The following is a 20681-nucleotide window of genomic DNA, read 5'->3' as shown; positions in this document are numbered from 1 at the left end:
TACTTTCTACAAATATCTTTAAGCAATGATAGACATTTATAGAAAATCTGACATCTCAAGAACTGAAAACCAGTACACCTTCTCCAGCTTGAGCATAACTGACTTTTCAGAAATTTCCTGGTACATTTATTTATGCGTGTAGACAATTTTTCGTGGGCAAACAATGTGTTGCATCATCTCTATTTCCAACATAAAAGACTTTAAGATCACTACAAATTAATTTGGTAAATACTTGGAGCAAATTCAAATGGAGAAATCTCTCCTGGATAGGTTTCTTTCGCTTAATAATCCCCAGAGTATAAAGGTTTGGATATTGCAAAGAAATAAAGTGATTAAATGCCAAGGGACATGAAAACCCATAATGTAAAAGAAATATTTCAAAATTAGATGATTAGTAATTGTTACACATTACCATATACTTAGACAAGGCAAGTAAGTGTAAATCAACCCAAAGAATGAGAAGAATGAGACTAAACCAGGCTCCTTACTCAGCTGTACCTTGAAGAGCACAGTATTGCTCTGATAGTGAGATTCTACTCAAGAAGAACAGAGGCTCTGAAAAAGAGAACGTAGAACTGCAGTAACTTTCATAGTTGATATTATAGTTCTTGAAAAAACAGCAGATCACAGTTCTGTAATTGGGAAGGAGTGGAGTTGATTCAATCCTGAATCTCTGTGAGATGACTCCACAGTGATTTTATTCCATTCATTAAATTCTTTAATCCCAAGCCATTATTAACTGAATAACTCTTTTTATATGAAAAAAATGTGACTATTCAAAATGGAACAATTTCTATGTTTACAGGGTTATCTCTGTAGCCACTTCTTATCAGAGCCAGTGAGCAAATGACATCATGTGCTTCTTTACAGATCTGCTTTTCTGGGTTACAAAAGCCTTATGGTCTAAAAGTTGTCCATATTCACTTTAACTCGCAAATGGATAAAGTCATCATCCTGCAGTACAATATATATGTCTAATTGTTCCTTTCTTATTAATAAGTGTGAAAATATGCACAGATGTGTATATTTATTGTAGAATAACCATCTGATGTAATAACATTTCTGAGGGTCTAATTATCATTTAAAAGTGGAAAATTGTTCATTATTTTAAACATTATCTTTTCTACTTATTCAGGAAACTTTGGATCTCAGACTATGGGAATGAACTTAAAGAAATCAATACATCAGATGATGTCATCAAAACTTGAGTCTGTATTTGCTCCTACAAGAAAAATACAGTGAGCTATTTCCTCAGCTATCTTTCATTTTTTTATAGCCTGGCAGTTTTTATTTGTTTCCTGTGATGACATAGGTAAGTTTCTTCTTCTTTAAAACTAACCTATTCACTTTATAATCTCTGTAAATGGTCACAAAGTCCTTAATCTTTTGTATCATGGGTTGTTTTGCTGCATATAACACTAGGCAGACAGTTGTGGTCTTTCATGACTTTGAATACATCTTTAAAGGATTCTATCAAATAGGTGTTCTTAAAATGAAACTGCTGCTGGGCGGTGGTGGCGCACGCCTTTAATCCCAGCACTCGGGAGGCAGAGGCAGGCGGATCTCTGTGAGTTCGAGACCAGCTTGGTCTACAAGAGCTAGTTCCAGGACAGGCTCCAAAACCACAGAGAAACCCTGTCTCGAAAAACCAAAAAAAAAAAAAAAAAAAGAAACTGCTTTTATAATTGACTTGATCATTCACTTATGCAGCTTTTAATGTCTTTCTCTCCCCTTCTTCCCTCCTTCCATTCAAGTCACCTAAAATCCACAGTTGTTTTCCAGGAACTACCACTTCTCCTGGCCCCTCTTCTTTTCTTTGAGCCCTACAGATTCCAACACACTTTGAACCATGGAATCTCTGACTACCTCAGGTTATCAGGAGACACACAGTCTTGCCAAATGCATGAACCTATAGAACCCTGAGACTCAGGACAAGGCAACACTAGCAGAATAAACTTGTTCCAAGCTCCCACAACAAGCTGCTGAAGGCACCAAAACTATAACTGGCAAACAGAAGAACTGGGATAGAGACTGTAGTCCCAAATATCATACAAACAGATAAAATTGGTATTCTAACCTTGCTATGAACCAGTATGTTACTCAACATTTTTAAAACATCCCACAAAGGAAGAAACATGTCTTTAGAATGTTTTGAGAAAGGATGAGTAATTCAACCAATAAACTAACTCCAGATGTACCAAATTGCACTTAAGAAGTAAAAACCTCCCAACTCACACAGATGTCTGTTGATTCTTTGCAGTCATGAGAAGTAAACCACAGAACTCAACACACCCATTGAGGAGCTTATTAGTGAAGAGCAGGAACTCTTGATGCTGTGCTGTCAATGCTGTCTCTCTGTGCCACTGCTATGCTGCTCCTGTGTGGCTGGTATGCACCTCACTGCTGTGCTATCAGTGGCCCTCTCGCTGCTGTGCTAATGGTAGCTGTCTCATTACTGGGCTGTTGATGGCCATTGGCAAATGCCAATGATTCTGAGTAGCAGTGGCACAATGAGAAGTCTCAGCAATGTGTGAGCATGCTTTGGAGGAGCCGACAGGGGAGGGGAACACTGCAGCAGAGGCTGCAGCTCCATGCCCAGAGACTGTGGGGGGATGAGAGCATCACACAGACAGGATGCAGTCATTGTTGTCAGCTCATATGGGATCGGGCCAGTATAGTATAGGAGTCCTAAGAACACCTATAAAAACTACAGATGAAACAGTAATGGCTCCTAATAAAATGATCTGGAAGTTCCCCAGGCAAAATATTCTTGAAACGGGTTATAACTATAATTAAACAATTCGAAGAAAGCAAGTACATGAGTGAAATAAGGAAGTCAATTTAATGTGTGAAAACTGAGTTCAAAGTGTTGAAGAAAATCCAAAATGAGGAATTTTGGAAATGAAAATGTGGGAAAATGATCAGGAACCACAAATACAAGCATAAATAGCAGAACACAAGAGATGGGAAAGGATCTCAAGCACTGAAATATGATAGAGGAAATAGACTTATCAACCAAAAAAAAGTTAAATCTAGCAAAAGCTTAACACAAAATATCCAGGAAATATAGGACACCATGAAATGATCAAACCTAAGAATAATAGGGATAGAAGAAGGAGAGCCCAACTCAAATGCACAGAAAATATATTTTAAAAATCATAAAAGAAAACTTTCCCAACCTAAAGAAAGATATGCATATAAAATGCATATGAAGATACAAGAAGCATATAGAACATCAAATAGACAGGACCAAAAAAAAAGTCACCTCACAACATAATAATCGAAACAGTAAACCTACAGAATAAAGAAAGATTATTAAGAGCTGCAAAGGAAAAGGCAAAGTAACATATACAGTCAGACCTATCAGAATTACACCTGACTTCTCAGTTGAAACAATGAAGGCCAGAAGGACCTTGGTCAAGCATTATGCAGACATAAAGAGACCATGGGTGCCAGCCCAGACTATAATACCCAGCAAAATTTTCAATAGAAGGACAAAACAAATTTCATTACAGAACCACATTTAACCAATACCTAGCCACAAACCCAGTACTACAAGGCAAACTCCAACCCAAAGAAGTTATCTACATCCACAAAAACACAGACAATAGATATCACAGCAGCAAATCCTATATAAGGAAAAAACACACACAATAACATTATCAACAATGAAAATCAAAATAGAAGGAACTGACAATCACTGGTCAGTATTATTCCTGAATATAAATGGACTCAACTCCCCTATAAAAAGACACAGGTTAACAGATTAGATATGAAAACAGAATCCATCCTTCTGCTGCATAAAAGAAAGATATCTCAACCTCAAAGAGAGACATCACCTCAGAGTAAAGGAATGGAAAAAAATTCCAATCAAACAGACCTAAGAATAAGATGGTGTAGCTATCCTAATATCTGACAAAATATACTTCAAACTAAACTCAATCAAAAGAGACAAAGAAAGACATTTCATATTTGTCACAGGAAAAATCCATCAAGAGGAAATCTCAATACTGAATATCTATGCCCCAAATACAAGGGCATCCTCACACATAAAAGAAACATTACTAAAGGTTAAATCACACATTAAAGCTCACACTAATAGTGGGAGACTTCAACACCCCACTCACACCATTGGACAGGTCTGCCAGGCAGAAATTTAATAGAGAAATAAGGTAACTAACAGATGTTATGACTCAAATGACTTAACAGATTTCTATAGTACATTCCATTCAAACATAAAAGAATATACCTTCTTCTCAGCACCTCATGGAACCTTCTCAAAAACTGACCACATACTGAGTAACAAAGCAATCCTCAAAAGAAACAAAAAAAAATAGAATATTCCCATGTATCTTATCAGATCACCATGGCTTATAATTAGAATTCAACAACAACACTAAATTCAGAAAGCCCCAAACACATAGCAATTAAACAATGCTCACCTGAATCACCAATGGGTCAAGGAAGGAATAAAGGAAGAAATTAAAGACTTCCTATAATTCAACAAAAATGATCATACAACATATCCAAATTTATGGGACACAATGAAAGCAGTGTTAAGAGAAAAGTTCATAGCACTAAATGCCTACATAAAGAAGCTGAAAAAAATCCCATACTAGTGAATTAACAAAACACCAGAAAACTCTAGAACAAAAGAAGCAAACTCACCTAGGAGGACTAGGTGGCAGGAAATAATCAAGCTGAGCGCTGAAATCAACAATATATATAAGAAAATTAAAAAACTTAATCATTGGAATAATTGCTCATTCATTCATTTTCTTTTAAAATAACATCACCCGTTTTATCCATGTTTTGAGTAATGTCAAACATAAGGTTATATTTTTCTCAAATAAAAATAAATTTATTTTAAAAAGTACATGCTCATCTATATTTTTGTTATTTTATAGTTAATTAATATTCTAGTACTTATTTGCCTGTATGAAAAATAGGCAGGTTCTATTAAGAATGAATATGTTTTGATACAGTATATGGTATCACTATAGTTTTGAACATTATAGTGTTGCATCTCTCTCTCTCTCCCTGTAACTGTGTGTCTATATTTTCATAAAAATCTCTGTATAGATATATGTATGCATGGATTTCATATTAAAGTAAATTTAACAATTTTTTTTCTTCTAAAGAAAAATAAGACAATTTATTTACCAAAGGAACTTTCAAAATTGGAAAGTAAACTCCATATGGAAATCAGTTGAAAATGTTCATCTAAGTGCTAAAAGCATTGTCAAAAGACACAAAATTGAGTTCCCTGGTTAATTACTTGTGTCTTATACTAGGGGCAGTGCTTAACTATTCACAGGTTCATATATGCAAATTTTCGGTTTGATCAGTCAGACAAGTATTTCATAAATGGGTAATCAGCAAATCTAGACATTGTCTAGACATTGGCAATGTTGTCAAGGAAGTAGCTTTTCATAATTTAGGGAAGACTCATAAACCATTTTGTCCCTCACAGAAAAGAGTTGTTTAGTTAGTTAGTTAGTTAGTTAGTTAGTTTTGGTTTATGGAGACAAGGTTTCTCTGTAGCTTTGGGGCCTGTTGGTACTAGTTCTTGTAGACCAAGCTAGCCTCTAATTTAGAGAGATCTGCCTGTCTGTGCCTCCCGAGTGCTGGGATTAAAGGCATGTAACATAAATGCCTGACTTATTTTTTAAAAGTCTGTATTAAACAAATAACATCAAGATACATACACATATATCACTTGTGAAAATGTAAATTTGTTATTTTGTTAAAGCAAACAAAAGGATTTTTCCTTGAGGATTTACCAGAGTTACCATGTGCTTAGATCTTCAATGTTTCTAACACTTAAATAACAATAGAAAAGCTGAGATTAAGTGCATGGCAAAGCTGATGACATTTTTCTCATAAGTGGAGCAACCTCTATAGTCTTTTATTACCTCCAAGGCAGTTGAAACATTCGGCAAAACTTCAATAAGCAGTGATGAATACAAAGGAAGACAATAACTTGAGGACTAAATTCTAAGATTTTCATCTTGAGTATAATTGAGTTTTCAAAAATCCATGTGTAAATTTAAAGAGAAAATAATTTTCTATTTATGTGTGCAGATAATCTTACATGTGTATGTGACTGTTTGCCATCCACATTTCTAATAAATGAGCTTGTAAGAAGGCATGGCAGAAATGTAAATGACATCTCTCCTGGATAGATTTATTTTCATGAAAATCTCTAAGTAAAGGGTGGTGAATCACTTACAAGGAGAGTACTTAAATGCCAAGGGACATGAGAAAGCTTTAATGGTATACACACAAATCTAAGCTTTCAGTACTTCCCTAATAGCTACCTTTCTTATATCAGAAGGTGCCATAATACATCCTGCTGAGAAAGAAAATGTACCAACACCCCTACACAGTTGCAATCCTAAAAGCATGGGGTGACCATCAATATAGTCCATTGGTGCAATAGAGACACTAAACTCTTGGGGAAAATAAACAGCTAGCAAAGTGAACAGAAGGCCTGCTCCTGAAGAAGAAACTCATTCCTAGTACTGGCTGTCCTTGAATTTTCTTTGTAGAGCATGGTTGCCTTAAATTCACAGAGATCTGCCTGCCTCTTCATCCCAAGTGCTAGGATTAATGCCATGTGTTACCACCTCTAAGCATTAGTGCCTCGCTTAACCCTCATCAAAGGAGATATTTTTGCAGTTGGTGTCAAAGAATATAGAGAGTGACAACTGGTTAATTGAAGAAAATAAGAAACTGTCGAATTTCAACCAAAATGGGACATGTTCACCACACACACACACACACACACACACACACATACACAAAGCTCAGGAACCATCAAAAAAGATAGGGTGTAAAGATATAACAGCAAGAGTGAATGAAGGTAAATGATGTTTTCCAGACACTACAAACATGTGTACACTTGAACTCATAGATACTGTGGTGACTACATGCAAAAAAGATCTTAACACATCAAGCCAGACAAAATTCCAAAATGGATGAGGAAGGAAGTAGTGAAATCCCTCATCTAGCTGAAAATCCTTTGGCAATTTGTGACTCCTGAGACAGGGAGAGTTGGTTTTCTTCAAATTGCTGCCTCTGGGAATATACCATACTCAATAAATGACTCTACACTTATATAAATACTGGTAAACATAAAAAGTGCACATAATACTGGAATGGAAAAATGGTAAGAGAAGATAAAGGAGGAGTTGGAGGTGAGGGAATTACATATGGACCTTACCAAAATACATCATATGGATACATGCAAATTTAATATAAAAGCTCAATTGATAATGTATTTACCTTTTCTGAGGTCTTCATAGAGTGAAAAGAATGTTTGTGATCCATTAAGTAGACAAAGTGACCCTTTGTTAGAACTTATTCCCGATTGATACAGCTAGTAATTTCTCAGCACAGTTTCTGTCTGTAGTTAACATTTTATGCCAAAGTTTTTTCATATTTTTACTAATTTTCATCTCTGAATTTCTCATAGTGTATCTTAAAGAATTCAATATGGAAGTAATAACAACTGTATAAAAACAGAAATGGATTTATCTATGGGAAAATAGGAAACAGGTCTGGCATACTTGAAAATACAGGGAACAAGAAACCAGACGACTACTGTGATGGAAGAGCTGCATGTGGACAGGACTTTGTACCTCCCTTCTTGAATATGAGCTCTAAGAGAGTTTAGAATTTTTCCATAGGAGACTAGGAGAAGGATAAAGATCACTATGCAGCCTACTCCACCACTGGCAACCACAGTAACACCAATGCAATGGATACATGTCACACATAAAATGGTCAATTACATTAGAACCACAGAAAGGAAGTTTATAAACAAAGAGAATTAGAAGCAGAAAGTGAACAAAATCTCCAGTTCAGGCCACTTTCAATTCTACTGATTTATTTATTTTTTTTTTATATTTGAACAGTCATGCAACAGATTTCAAGCTTACTTCCATATCCTGAAAAATGCTGCTTAGTAGTAATTAGGATCTGATAACTACTGTGGCCAAATAAAGGTGATGTTTCTCTAATTGAATGCTATCTGTAAAGGAACCAGGATTACTGGAAGGCAGTTAACAGGGTAGTGGTGAGTGATGAAGAGTCTGTTGCGGGAGGTCCTTCCACTCCTCCAGCCAATAGCCGCCGAGATACCAGCCCATTGGGGCGTGGTCTCTTTCCCTTTAAAAAAAGCGGCTACTTCCCTCCTCTCTCTCCTTACTTCTTGCTCCGGTTCCGGCGACTAGACTTCTTCCTAATTGCGTGCGCAGAGGGCTGTTGTCTGGGACGGTGATCTGTAAGTTTATTCCCTTTTAAATAAATACCACCCTATTAATCACAATTCCAAACTGGTGTGGGATTGTTTATGACTTGCGCCTTCAAGAGTCTGCAGTAATGTAACCTGTGTTGCAACCTCAGGTTCATGAACTTCATGTGAAGACAACTTTGGAGACATAAGTAACCTCCCTATGACTCTACTTCATCATTTATTCTATGAGAACATGCTTATCATGTACTTTCCCTGACACTTTTTAAAATCTTGTTATTTGTAATGACTACAGTGCCATATAGCATCTAGTAAAAACCTAGGTTGATAATTGACATTATCAATGCTTTAAGGTGTTTACTCTGACCAAAGACACTAAACAATCTCAACCACTATCCAAAAAATAAGAATGTTTTTCATGGCCCAGGGTGTAAATAGCAGTATATATTGCAATTCACAAACATCATTTAAGAAATAGACAAAATGTTATCTTAGGAACTACCTATTTATCATATGTAAACGAGGACAATATTTATCTGTAAAGCAATTCATTATGCATAGAGTCAATCAAGATCCTATGCCCATGGATATATTAAATGGGATAGGAAGGAACCTGTAAGAGAAAGTCTGGGAACTATTTAGAAGCCATGAGACAAATTCTACATGTATCATTCTCACTCATGTTAAGTACTCATTCAGAAAGTCTGGACTGCAGAAACTAAAAGTTGGTAACAGCACAGCTGTTTTATTGCATAAGAGAGAAAGCACTCTGTGTCCAATACATATGCTTTCACATTTGACTTCCTAAAAATTTAAGCATCTTAAGTTTCATTGTCACTACCGCATTTCACCATGAGTAATCTCTAGAACATTTCTATAATATAGCAAATATAGAGCCTTCAAACTATCTAGTATGCTATATAGATTACATATACAAAGATTGGATAGTATAAAAATATAGAACACTATAGTGGTATTTAACATTAGTTATTAATATTTTCTAGAAAATAACAACTTTTAAAGCATGATAGCCTTTCAATATGATGCTTCTATATAACAGTATGCAAGAAACTGACCATGGCTTTCTTTATGTATGTGTGCTAACATATTGTCTGGCATAATTTTAAGATTTACATGTGAACAGCTGTATTAAGCTTCCAAAATATACATTACAAACATTTCCCTTATACTCTAACACATTTATTGTGTAGAATTTAAAATTTCTAATATAAATATTTATAATTGTATACTTATCAACATGTCATGTAAAATATATCATAACATAAATAACAAATAATTGTGGTTTTTTATTTTTGCTTATTTAATATATAGTATGTGCTATTGACCAATGTGGAAAATAAACTCTAGGGAGTATAAAAAGTTAACCCAATATATTATGCATTATCCAGTGAGCTTCTGTGTTTTCCAGATTTATTCTCCCAGTTTTGATACCTTTTGAAACAATCTGACCTTAGAAATATTCCTCTATTTCAGTAAAACACAAGAGCATCATATTTTGTTCCTAAGCTAATGTTGTAAAACTTGCATATTGTCAGAGAAAATTATTGCCCCCTTTACTCAGTATAAATTCAGCATAGGAAAATATACATAAAGACCATTAAATATAATTACTTTAAAAAGGCATTTTAATATTATTATTTGCTATAATCAAACAAAATATGAAATTTACTTATGACTGTGAGATAGTAACTTAATTAGCAGAAACTAATGTTCAAACCTTGTCGGGTAAAGAAATAACTTAATTAAAAATCGTACTTATATCAATATTTACCTTTCCTCTATTGTGATGAAACAAAATGGGGATCTTTCTTTGAGGATTTATAGTAACAAGCTGTTTGCTTAGCTATTGAACATTATACCTAACTGTAGAAAGGCTGAAATTTAGCTTTATAGAAATTGAGTGGCATACTTTCTCATAACCAGAGGAAAATTCATTCAGTCTTGTACTCATTGAAATAAAATCTTAAGATTCTTTATTTCTAATATAAAAAATCATCCTGTTCATTGTTCATTTCCTGGTCAACCAGACTCCCGAAATAACCACACAGAAACTTTATTAATTAAAGTTTGGGCCACTGCTTGGCCCATTAGCTCTAGGTTCTTATTGGCTAAATTTTACGTCTTAATTTAACCTATTTCCATTATTTTATATTTTACCATGAGGCTTGTGGCTTACCAGCAAGGTTCCAGTGTGTCTGTCTCCTGCAGCCGCTCCATGGCTTCTCCCTGACTCTGCCTCCTTTCTCCCAGCATTCAGTTTAGTTTTTCCTGTCTAGTCCTGCCCTACCTTATCACAGGCCCAAAATAGCTTCTACATTAAACAGTGGTATTCATAGCATACAGAGGGGAATCCCACATCAATCCTGTATCAAAAATATCCCCAAAATAGATTGACATTTTACACAGAGTTCTAGGAATAATGATGAATATAAGACAAAATGGTATCTTGAAGACTAGATACCAACTACACGTACCCAGCTTAGACACATCTGCTTCCAGAGTACCCTGACCCATTTAAAAAGGTAAATAATTCCTCTAATCAGTGCATAATTTTATTTGAGCAGGTGACTATTCATAGTACCAGCGATAATTTGATTATTATAGGTTAATTCATTAAAATACTTGGAACTAATTCAGAAAACGAAATCTCTCCTGGACAGTTTTTTCCCCAAAAAAATCTCAAGGGAAGTGGGAGTAATTAGTTGCTAAATGGCACAAATCTATAATGTGAAGCAAGGAAATTCCAAAGTGAAATGATTCACAAACAAACACTTAGAAAATTAAACATGAAATGGTTGGTAAGTCAAGTAATATGCAATGCAACCTACAGAAAACAAGCATCCCAGACTCCTCAACTACCTGCACACCAACTGGGCACTCTTAATCTGACAGTGTCAGGGTTCTGACCAGAAACTCTGAGCTTCCAGTAAGAAACCTTGAAACTGCACTGCAGAATTTGGTATAACTGACTCTTAAGAAAAGAATTATAACTATGCCCATTTCAAAGGAGTAGAGAGTTTTAGTTGACTCCATAATCACTGTAATATGGAGCCATAAGTAATTTTATTCCATTCATTTTAACCCCTTCATCTCAAGACTTTGTTGGTTGAATAATTTATATTTAAAAGCCAATTGTTTTCCCTGCATCCCCCCAATATTTGTTGTTAGTTGTTCTGTTGATCTTTACTGTTCTGGGGTAAAATGAAATCTCAGAGCAGTTTTTGATTTGAATTTTCCTAATTCAAGGATGATAAAGATTTAAAAACATATTCCTTAGCCATTTTTTCCTTCTAAAGAGAACTCTATTCAAGTCCCAAACCCATTTTCCAAATGTGTCAACTGCTTTTTTGTTGTTGTTGTTGTTGTTATCAGTGGTGGCAGTGATGAAGGCGGTAGTAGCAGTGGTCAGATTTTTGTCTTGTTTGTATTTAACTCTTTTTTTTTAGTTTTTTATATATCCTGGATATTAATCTTCTCTTCAATATACGGTTTGAAACGATTCTCTCCCACTCTGTAGATTTATTCTTCACCCGATTAATAGTTTCTTTACCTGTGCAGGCCTAACAGTTTCATTAAGTCTCATTTGTCAATTGTTGACATTAATTCTTGGACAAAGGGAGTCCTATGAGATAAGCACATTCCTGTAGCTATATCATATAGTATACTGCTTATGTTTTCTTCTAGTATTTTTTGATGGTACATTCTGGCTTTTATTTAAAAGGTGATTTAATTCAATAATTCAATTTGTTGCTACTTGCGAAGTACACTGACTTCCCCGTATTGGATGGCAATGAGGTTTAAGCAGTCTTCCAGGCTCTTGGTTCCCTCTAATAGAAAGCAATATGGGAACTCAGCAGTGAACATCTTCTGCTGCTTATGTAAACTCAGCTCCAGGAGGATAAAAAATGTGAGAACATATGTAAGTCCTATTCAAAGCATTTCCATTTCCAACACTGTCCTCTAATAACACAGTATACCAGCTGTTTCCTCACTGACCAGTAAACTCAAAATGAAGATAACAGGATCCTCACTGATACCATTCCTTGTAAGTTTTTACATACTGTTTTATATACAAATGTGTGCATATAATACACACACAAAGATAATAGTGTTAAGAATTGAGAATGAACACCAATATCCACAAATGACATGTCTGTATTCTGAGACTCTATTAAAACCAATTAAAAACATCCCATAATACATGTGTGTTAAGGAAAGCTCCAAAACTGGCCAGCTCCTAAAATCCAAACCAACCCCTGGTGCTTTCACTGCCTCTCACTCCTCTAATTAGGATAAGGAAACCAATGAATACTACCGTCAGGAATTTACTAAATACTGGTGATTTCTACTAGTCAGACTCAGCTCTGCAAGACAACAGGTGAACCAGGAGTCATTGTCCATTAGGAGTCCGGAACATTTTCAATTAATGCCTTCATTTTACCTGCAGACTTCAATATAGGCAGGCCAAACAGGGCTGGCTCTGAGGTGGCCTCTCATTCTGGCTTTGGAATTTCTCAACTTTACCCTGGCTATTGTGTCGATACCGATAAACAAACTTCTTTTTCAGAGCCTCTGCTATGAGGGCAGCAGTGTCAGTAGTATCCACTGGCCTAGGCTTTACATCTTTCTCCGACCTCTTAAATGACTGCAGTTTCACTCTATTCATGTCTTTAAGGATCTCTAGCATATTTGACATGTCAGGCGGCTTTGAGTGGCTCTTAGCAAAAGTCTTCCCATTATTGAGTCTTTGCTCTCATCACTCTTTAATCAGATCAACAGCAGACATACTTTGGTGGAGCATTGATGGAGGGGAAGGAAGGGGGAGGTTGGAAGAGGGGGAAGAGGTGGTGGTGCTACAGTAGAAGAATCTAAATGACCTGCACTAAGACTCTGTTGCTCCTTCAGGTTCACAATCTTGGCAATCTGAGCTCTAAGGGCAGCAAGCTCATTCTCAAGAGCGGATATCTTCTGCAAGGCCTCCTTACTGGCCAGTGTTGTCTTTGGAGGAGGCTCATCTTGAGACAAGTTTGGTAAGGAAATGTGCCTGCTTGGGGGCTTCTCAAAGCAAGGAAGTCATCCTCAAAGGAAGACTTGGACCTGACCTCTGCTCTGAGTCTTGTTGAGCACTCCCCTTCTTCTGTGGCTATCCACCCAACATCAGCAAAAGATGTCACCACATCCTTTCCTGGGTGGGTGGGACAACATTCTGTTGCATGACTGGTAAGCTGACATTGAACTCTTGGACACTGAATCAGAGACAAGTTGGTACCAATCTTTCTTACAATACTTCGAGATGAACCATATGGCTTTCCAGACCAAAGTACCAACTGTTTGCTGACCCCAACTTGCTGAACCACCAACCTCAGCAGGCATTTAATCCAGCCCAGCATTTAGTGTCTGCATCTTCCCAACCTTCAGTTGAAGTGCTGCAGGAATCCATAGCAGCATATGGTCCATAGAGCACACTCTGTTGCACCACAGCCCACCTTCTTCTAGTATTTTAAAAAGAACTACAGCCAGGACTTTCACTAATATTTCTATAATTAGGCCTATTATCTACTCTAGTTAGTATCTTTCTTTCTTATCTTTATTTGCAAATAGGATTTTCTGTGTCATAAGGCCAGATGGGCTCTACTAAAGCTTAACTATTTTCAACTTACATTACAACAGATAAATTCATTATCGTATGTAACTGATACATTTATAATTGTGCCTCCTTTGTTGATAAATAAAGAAGATACACAGTGCAAATTTTACTTTGGGGAAAAGTAAGCATAAAAATATTTTATGGCACATTTATAATTGTGCCTCCTTTGTTGATAAATAAAAAAGATACACAGTGCAAATTTTACTTTGGGGAAAAGTAAGCATAAAAATATTTTATGGCAGAGTAGTATTAAAAAAACTGAGAGTTGTGATCATTTGGACTCTAGTCTTTCTTTTTTTATCTACTATGTTTATTGCTTTTGTTTTGTGTTTGCTTTTTTATCCGTCTCTCCTTAATCTTTCAGTTTGCTTTCTCCTTTCACCAAAAATATGGGCCTGGTTTGCAAGAACCCTTCAGCAGCTTTTTGGAAGATTGGATATTTATGTTACCTAAAAGCATTATTTTCACTTCAGCCTCTTTAGTCTATTTAGACAAAATTATCTCCCTCCTGACTTTTTTAGGCCTCCAAAGCTACCTCTTCTCTTTCATACCTTCTACTTTCTCCCTATCATCTTTATACCAGTCACTATACTTACTGAATTTTTTCTTTTTTATTTATGGATATATAAGGATATAATATGTTAGTATACAAGGGCAATTGAATTCTATTCCATCAAAACACTGCAGAAGACATATTTATCAGCAGTTAATGAAACATTTCCTAAAATTTAGCATATATGAGGTGACAAAGAAAATATTTTAAAAATTTAGAAAACATTGAAATATTTTAATATCCTCTATATAACCACAATAAACTGAAATTCACAAACTCACTGAGATTATATAACACATCACAGAGTAATACATGGGTCACCATAGCAATCAAGAGGGAAATTAAATGAATCTTAAGTAAAAATACAAAAAACAAAAGCCTATATTTTATAAGAAAAGCAATCTGAAGAAGAAAGTTTGGTGTAGGAGGTCCTTCTGTCTATGTGTTGCTTTTATTGGTTAATGAATAAAGAAACTGGCTTCATTTAAACCACCATAGTATCGAGGCTTCAGGAGAGGTGTCATGGTCCTATTGCTTTATCATTTATACTGGTATACACTCAGTATACCAGGGATCAGGGGTGCATTGGAATTGCAGGAAGAAAGATCATGTTTTATATGGATGTTAGATTGGGGAATTTATAAAGAATAATCAATTAAATTTTTTAAGGAAAACTCAGCAGTAAAATGTTTGTTTCCTAGTAAAAAATTCAAAAACATAAATTTAAAGCTTTCTGTCAAATTTAACTGGTGTTGTTATATTTCAAAGGGCTGGAATTTCTCAAAGACTCCCACTTCCATAACATTCTATATCCTATCTAAAACAGAGAAATGTAATTGAAAGTAAGGATTATTTTATTTGCTCTGTCCTGCCTCCACGGCAAACTATTCTTACTATAGAGGTTCCATTCATTTTCAGAATGCAATTTCAACAAGGAAGCAGATCTGCTCATACAAGCATAGCAGGGGAACAATGTCCCCCGAGGTGGTATTTTTACCACCTCAGTTTCTTTGTGATTTTTCCTCTTTTTGATTTTTCCTGGACCTTGGGCCCAGCTGGTACTTGATTTCATAAACAAATATTACTCAGTACAAGGAAATCTTTTTTTGTTATTTATTTTTTTAGAAGATTTTCTGTCAGAGGAAATATGACATTGGTTTTGAAAGCAGACAAGTCACCATAGCATACAGATGTTTCTGTGATTGTTTCCTGGTCAGTAATGGAAAATGCTTTTTGTTCTTTTTTCTATAAATACAATGATTTCTTTGGAAAAAAAAACTGGGTTGGCCTGATAGGGTAGAACAGAGTTAGGTGGGGAAAACTGAACTGAATGCTGGGAGGAAGAAGGCAGAGTTAAGAGAAGCCATGGAGCCACTGCCAGAGATAGACATGTTGAAACTTTGCTCGTAGATCACAACCTTGTAGTGATATACAGATTAATAGAAAATGGTTAAATTAATATGTAAAAGTTAGCCAATAGGAAGCTAGAGCTAATGGGCCAAGCAGTGATTTAATGAACACAGTTTCTGTGTGATTATTTTGGTTCTGCATGGCCAAGACAAACAAGCAGCCTGCTGCTACAGAAGTTTACAGCTCTAAATAAATAAATAAACTAATTATGTACATTAGAATATTAGCCAATAATAGCAAGCCAAGCCTAAACACAGTTTACATATAAAATTCATTAATATTATATTACTATAATAAAATAAAAAGGGCAAATTTCAAAGAATCAATGACACAATGAATATCACCCAGAATAATGTTAAGGGTATGGTGAAGAAGTCAATTACTTTCCAAATTATTTCCATTTAATTTATTATTCTTGGTCTATAAAGTATTATAGAAAGACTCTGAAATACTGCAATGCTGGAGTATGCCATTCTTTAAAGTATTAAATGAGAAGCCTTCACTGCATCTAAAAAATCTACTTCATTGACACATAATAATAAAGTAATGAATTATAAATAAACAATAAAATTAGCACAGCTAAGAAAAATACATAGATACATCCTCATAAAAAATAATGAATATGGATTATAACCAGCTAAGGGAAATGATTATTTTATATAAATGTGTTAGAAATATTTTTATTATTACTATAGTAAGAAAGCAAATATTTCAATTTTAGATGACTTTAAATGTGGTTCATACAGTAGCACAAAAATGCTATGCAAGACAACAAATATATTAAAACAATTTTATCATTTAATCGTATATACTGCCTTATGGCTTCTGCTGCAAGTGAGGCTGGCCTCTCAGCAATGGCCTTTTCTAGTCTATCATTAGCTCCAAATCTTAGCATCTCCATCACCCTGTCATGCCTTCAAAACTAGCAGCACCTGGGAAACTCTAACACATTATCAAATAGAGTTGCCATCACAAAGAATAGTCTTGGCTCTGTCTGTATTTCTGTGTGTTGATCAGGAGGAAGTATTTCCCAAATTTTTCCTCAGTTATGCTGGTCTCTTCTGAATCACAGCTGATTCTTCAGCTGCAGATAACCAGTATAGACTGTCCCAACAAGGCAAAAACTTCACTTTAGTGGTTCTGAAGTATTGTTAGTCAAAGTCAGTTCTTCAGCTAAAACTGACCAGAATCAGGGATTCTTAATTAAAAATATTATGTAATATACTTACAGAGCCTTTTCTTCCCTCTGAAACTTCACAAGCTAGACCTCCATCATCAGCATTAGTCTCCACATTTTTATTTTCTAAGATTGCATAGAACATTCCACTGAGCTCTAAGCACTCCATAACTTTTTCACTCCAAAATTCAAATGCCAGCATGATTTTGGTTTTCCAGCTTCCTTGTATCTAGCACCATTAGTTCAAAGCTATTATTTTTCTTTTTTTAATTTTTTATTCATTTACAATACCAACCATGGTTCCCCTGTCCCTCTTCTCCACATGCTCCCTTCCATCTCCACCATGCACCCACTTCTCAGAAAGGGTAAGGAGAGTCAACAAACTCTGGCACATTCAGTTGAGATAGAATTAACTACCCCTGCACTGAGGCTGAGCAAATAATCTGACCAAAAAGTCAGCTCATGAACCAGGGATACATCCTGGTCCCGCTGCCAGGGGTCCCACTTTCATGAAAGGCTATACCCAAAAATAAAATAATAATAGAATTACAAATTTTAGAGTTGCAAAAGTTGGATGCCCATAAAGACATGATCAACTTCAGTAGCAATAAAGAAAACTAAAATTGCAGCAATTACCAGTTTTTTTTTTTGGTTTTTTGTTTTTTGGTTTTTTTTTTTGGTATGGCATTCACAAAAGTACCAAAGATCTCACAATGACAAATATTGATCCAAATAAAGAACATTGAAAGTCAAACTGCTAAAATTAATTACTGAATGTTTATTTCCAGTTAGAAGTATGTTCAGTGAGGAGAAATTCATTTTGTGCTTGTAGTGAACATTTTATTCCACAGCTTTGCCATACAAGTTTTAATCTCAAGGTTTCTCAGGGTATATATTAAAGGATTCAACATAGGAGTGAAAATTGTATAAAATACAGTAATAAATTTATCAATAGGAAAATTAGAGACAGGTCTAACATACATAAAAATGCAAGGAACAAAGAAGAGGACAACCACCATGATGTGTGAGCTGCAGGTGGACAGAGCTTTGTGTCTCCCTTCCTGACTGTGAGACTTAAGAGAGTTTAAAATGATTCCATAGGAGACAAGGAGAAGGATGAAGACCACTACAGACATTGCTCCGTTATTGGCAACTACAGTGAGGCCTAGAAAGTATGTGTCTGTGCATGCAAGTCCCAATAATGGGTACATGTCACAGGCAAAGTGGTCAATGACATTGGGTCCACAGAAAGGAAGTATATACACAGAGATAACTTGAAGCAGAGCATGAGCAAATCCTCCAACCCAAGATGCCAAGAGCAAGAGAATACAAACCTGACGATTCATGATGGTCAAATAGTGCAGTGGCTTGCAGATGGCAGCATAGCGATCATAGGCCATCATCACCAAAATGAAGACCTCAGCACCACCAAATAAGTGCTCCACAAAAAGCTGAACTAGACAAGCTGTGAAGGAAATGGTCTTTTTATCACAAACTAAGTCTTTAAGCAACTTGGGCAAGATGGCAGTGGAATAAACAGCATCTGTGAGTGACAGAAAGGCAAGAAAGAAGTACATGGGAGAGTCCAAGGAGGGGCTGGCAATCACTGTTCCCACAATGAGCAGGTTGCCCACCATTGTCATAATGTAGATGAGTAAAAACATGACAAACAATGCTTTTTGGCCAACAGGGTCCTGAGTGAGGCCCAGGAGGATAAACTCTGTAACATTGTTTTTCTGTCCCATTTACTCTACTATTATATTTGTTTCAGAGATATCAGCTCAGCAGAACAGGACCTGACATTGTGACGTACACCTACATTTCCTTTATGCCAGAAGGCACATCTTCATTAACATCTTCTAAGTGGTGAACTTCAGTGTTTCTTCAGTAACCATCTGTTGAGTTCCTCTTGGGGATTCTTCATAGTTCTGCTCTAATAATTTTACACATATTAGTATTTCTCTCAAAATGTAAAACTGGTTATTAAAAACACATTACATCACAAAACACTGAAGAAGCATTACTCATTTTAAGATAAATAGAAAACAGTGATGTCAATAAACCCTATGACTATCAACTAGTATACACAGGGAGTTAGCTAGTAACATCTTAGCAGAAAATGTCATAATATGATCTGTACATCACCCAAAACAAGAATGGTCCTGGATCATCCCCTCGATGCTATTATACTGTAACTAAATATATTTCAAAAGACTTCTATTGTTGAAATATCTTTTATTTAGTCTCAAAAGACTTTCTTTGTACTGTATCTAATAACACTAACATTATTTTGCACAGAATCACTGGTGTCAATTATTTTACTTGATTATTTGTCAGAGCTACCAGGAGCTAAAATTCTGTCCATTTCATCACTGGATCTCACATTTAAATGGACTGCAATTGTCCCAAATCATTTTAACTGAAATGAACTAACCCACAACTGTCATTGACTACTGTACCAGTTGAGACTTTTCTTTCCAGAACTCTTGTGATAATATGGGTGATTAAATAGGAGACATAGAAACTAAAAGATGAATAGAGGTGCTTCCTGGGGTTCTCAAGTAGAAATTCAATGTCCAAGTCTCCAAATACAGAGTGTTCACAAAAGCATTATAATTAGCATGGTAAGGCATAACTATGGATCATTTACTATACACATTATAAATGTGAATCCATTGCAATTTCTATGTTAAGTAAATTAGACAACAGAACTTAAGAGTTTTTTCAGCTTATTTGTTTCCAGCATCATTAGCTCAAAGCTATCTTTTTACATAATGCTGTCATAGTTTTATTTATTCACCTTTGCATAATCAATCTATAAGCTTATATTCACTACATTAATATTAATAATCATGAATAAATGGGATATGATAATGACACTAAATAATGACTGTAGATTTATTATTCATGATATCTATGAAATAACCCCAGACATGCTTTGAAAAAGAGAGAAAGAAAGAATAGCGTGGTGGTGAATTCGGTGGTCATGAGCTTGTGTTACTGTCAAGATCACTCACTTACTACCTACGTTATCTTACTTCAGGGATCTACAACATCCTTGGGTGCTTTGCTTAGTTTTGAGTTTTTCAAGTTATGCTCATTATTTGTGACATCTAAATGAATATTAGCTATTAGTGATGTTGTTCTTGTGTCATTATATCAATTTCAAGAATCCATGAAAATCTCTGTTAGTGATTAATTATTACAATCATTCTTGTGGGTACAAAGAATAGCCTCTGAGTACATCATGATCAACATTTAAGACATAGGTTAAAAGTATATTAGAAATTTTGTACTGTAATAAATTTAAGTGTTCACAACAATTACCTATGAAGGAATATGTTTCAATGAGAAGCAATCAAGGAAAAACTCATTTACATGATTTAATAGTGGATAAGGCCAAAAGAAGTCTTCATTTCCTTCAGGTGGCAGTAATAATAAACCTTCCCCACGATTTAAAAATATTTTTATTGTTACCTGATATAGAAGATCTACAGTTGCCACACTTGAAGCTTTAGACTGATGAAGTCACAATGAAGTAGAGCATAAGCACAGAAAAACATTCAGTCCTGTCATTGTCACACATTTTTCTGTATGTTTTAGCACCTTTCACACT

General features: G+C 35.4%; 1 protein-coding gene and 1 pseudogene across 1 annotated transcript; both read right to left on the bottom strand.

The window, feature by feature from the left end:
• Positions 1-12678: 12678 nt before the first annotated feature.
• Positions 12679-13668, bottom strand: LOC130887847 (mitochondrial fission regulator 1-like; annotated as a pseudogene).
• Positions 13669-17880: 4212 nt separating this feature from the next.
• On the bottom strand, positions 17881-18810 carry LOC130877646 (olfactory receptor 4A5-like). Its single transcript, XM_057775114.1, has one exon. It carries the CDS (start codon positions 18808-18810, stop codon positions 17881-17883), a length of 930 nt encoding a protein of 309 aa, XP_057631097.1.
• Between the last annotated feature and the right edge of the window lie 1871 nt (positions 18811-20681).

The sequence above is a fragment of the Chionomys nivalis genome, chromosome 1 (genome assembly GCF_950005125.1).
Source record: "Chionomys nivalis chromosome 1, mChiNiv1.1, whole genome shotgun sequence".
NCBI lineage: Eukaryota > Metazoa > Chordata > Mammalia > Rodentia > Cricetidae > Chionomys > Chionomys nivalis.
The sequence above is the reverse complement of the archived record's forward strand: the minus strand, read 5'-3'. Positions and strand labels throughout refer to the sequence as shown.

Coding starts and splice junctions, on each gene's coding strand:
- LOC130877646 (XM_057775114.1), bottom strand. CDS start 18,810: ATGGGACAGAAAAACAATGTTACAGAGTTTATCCTCCTGGGCCTCACT.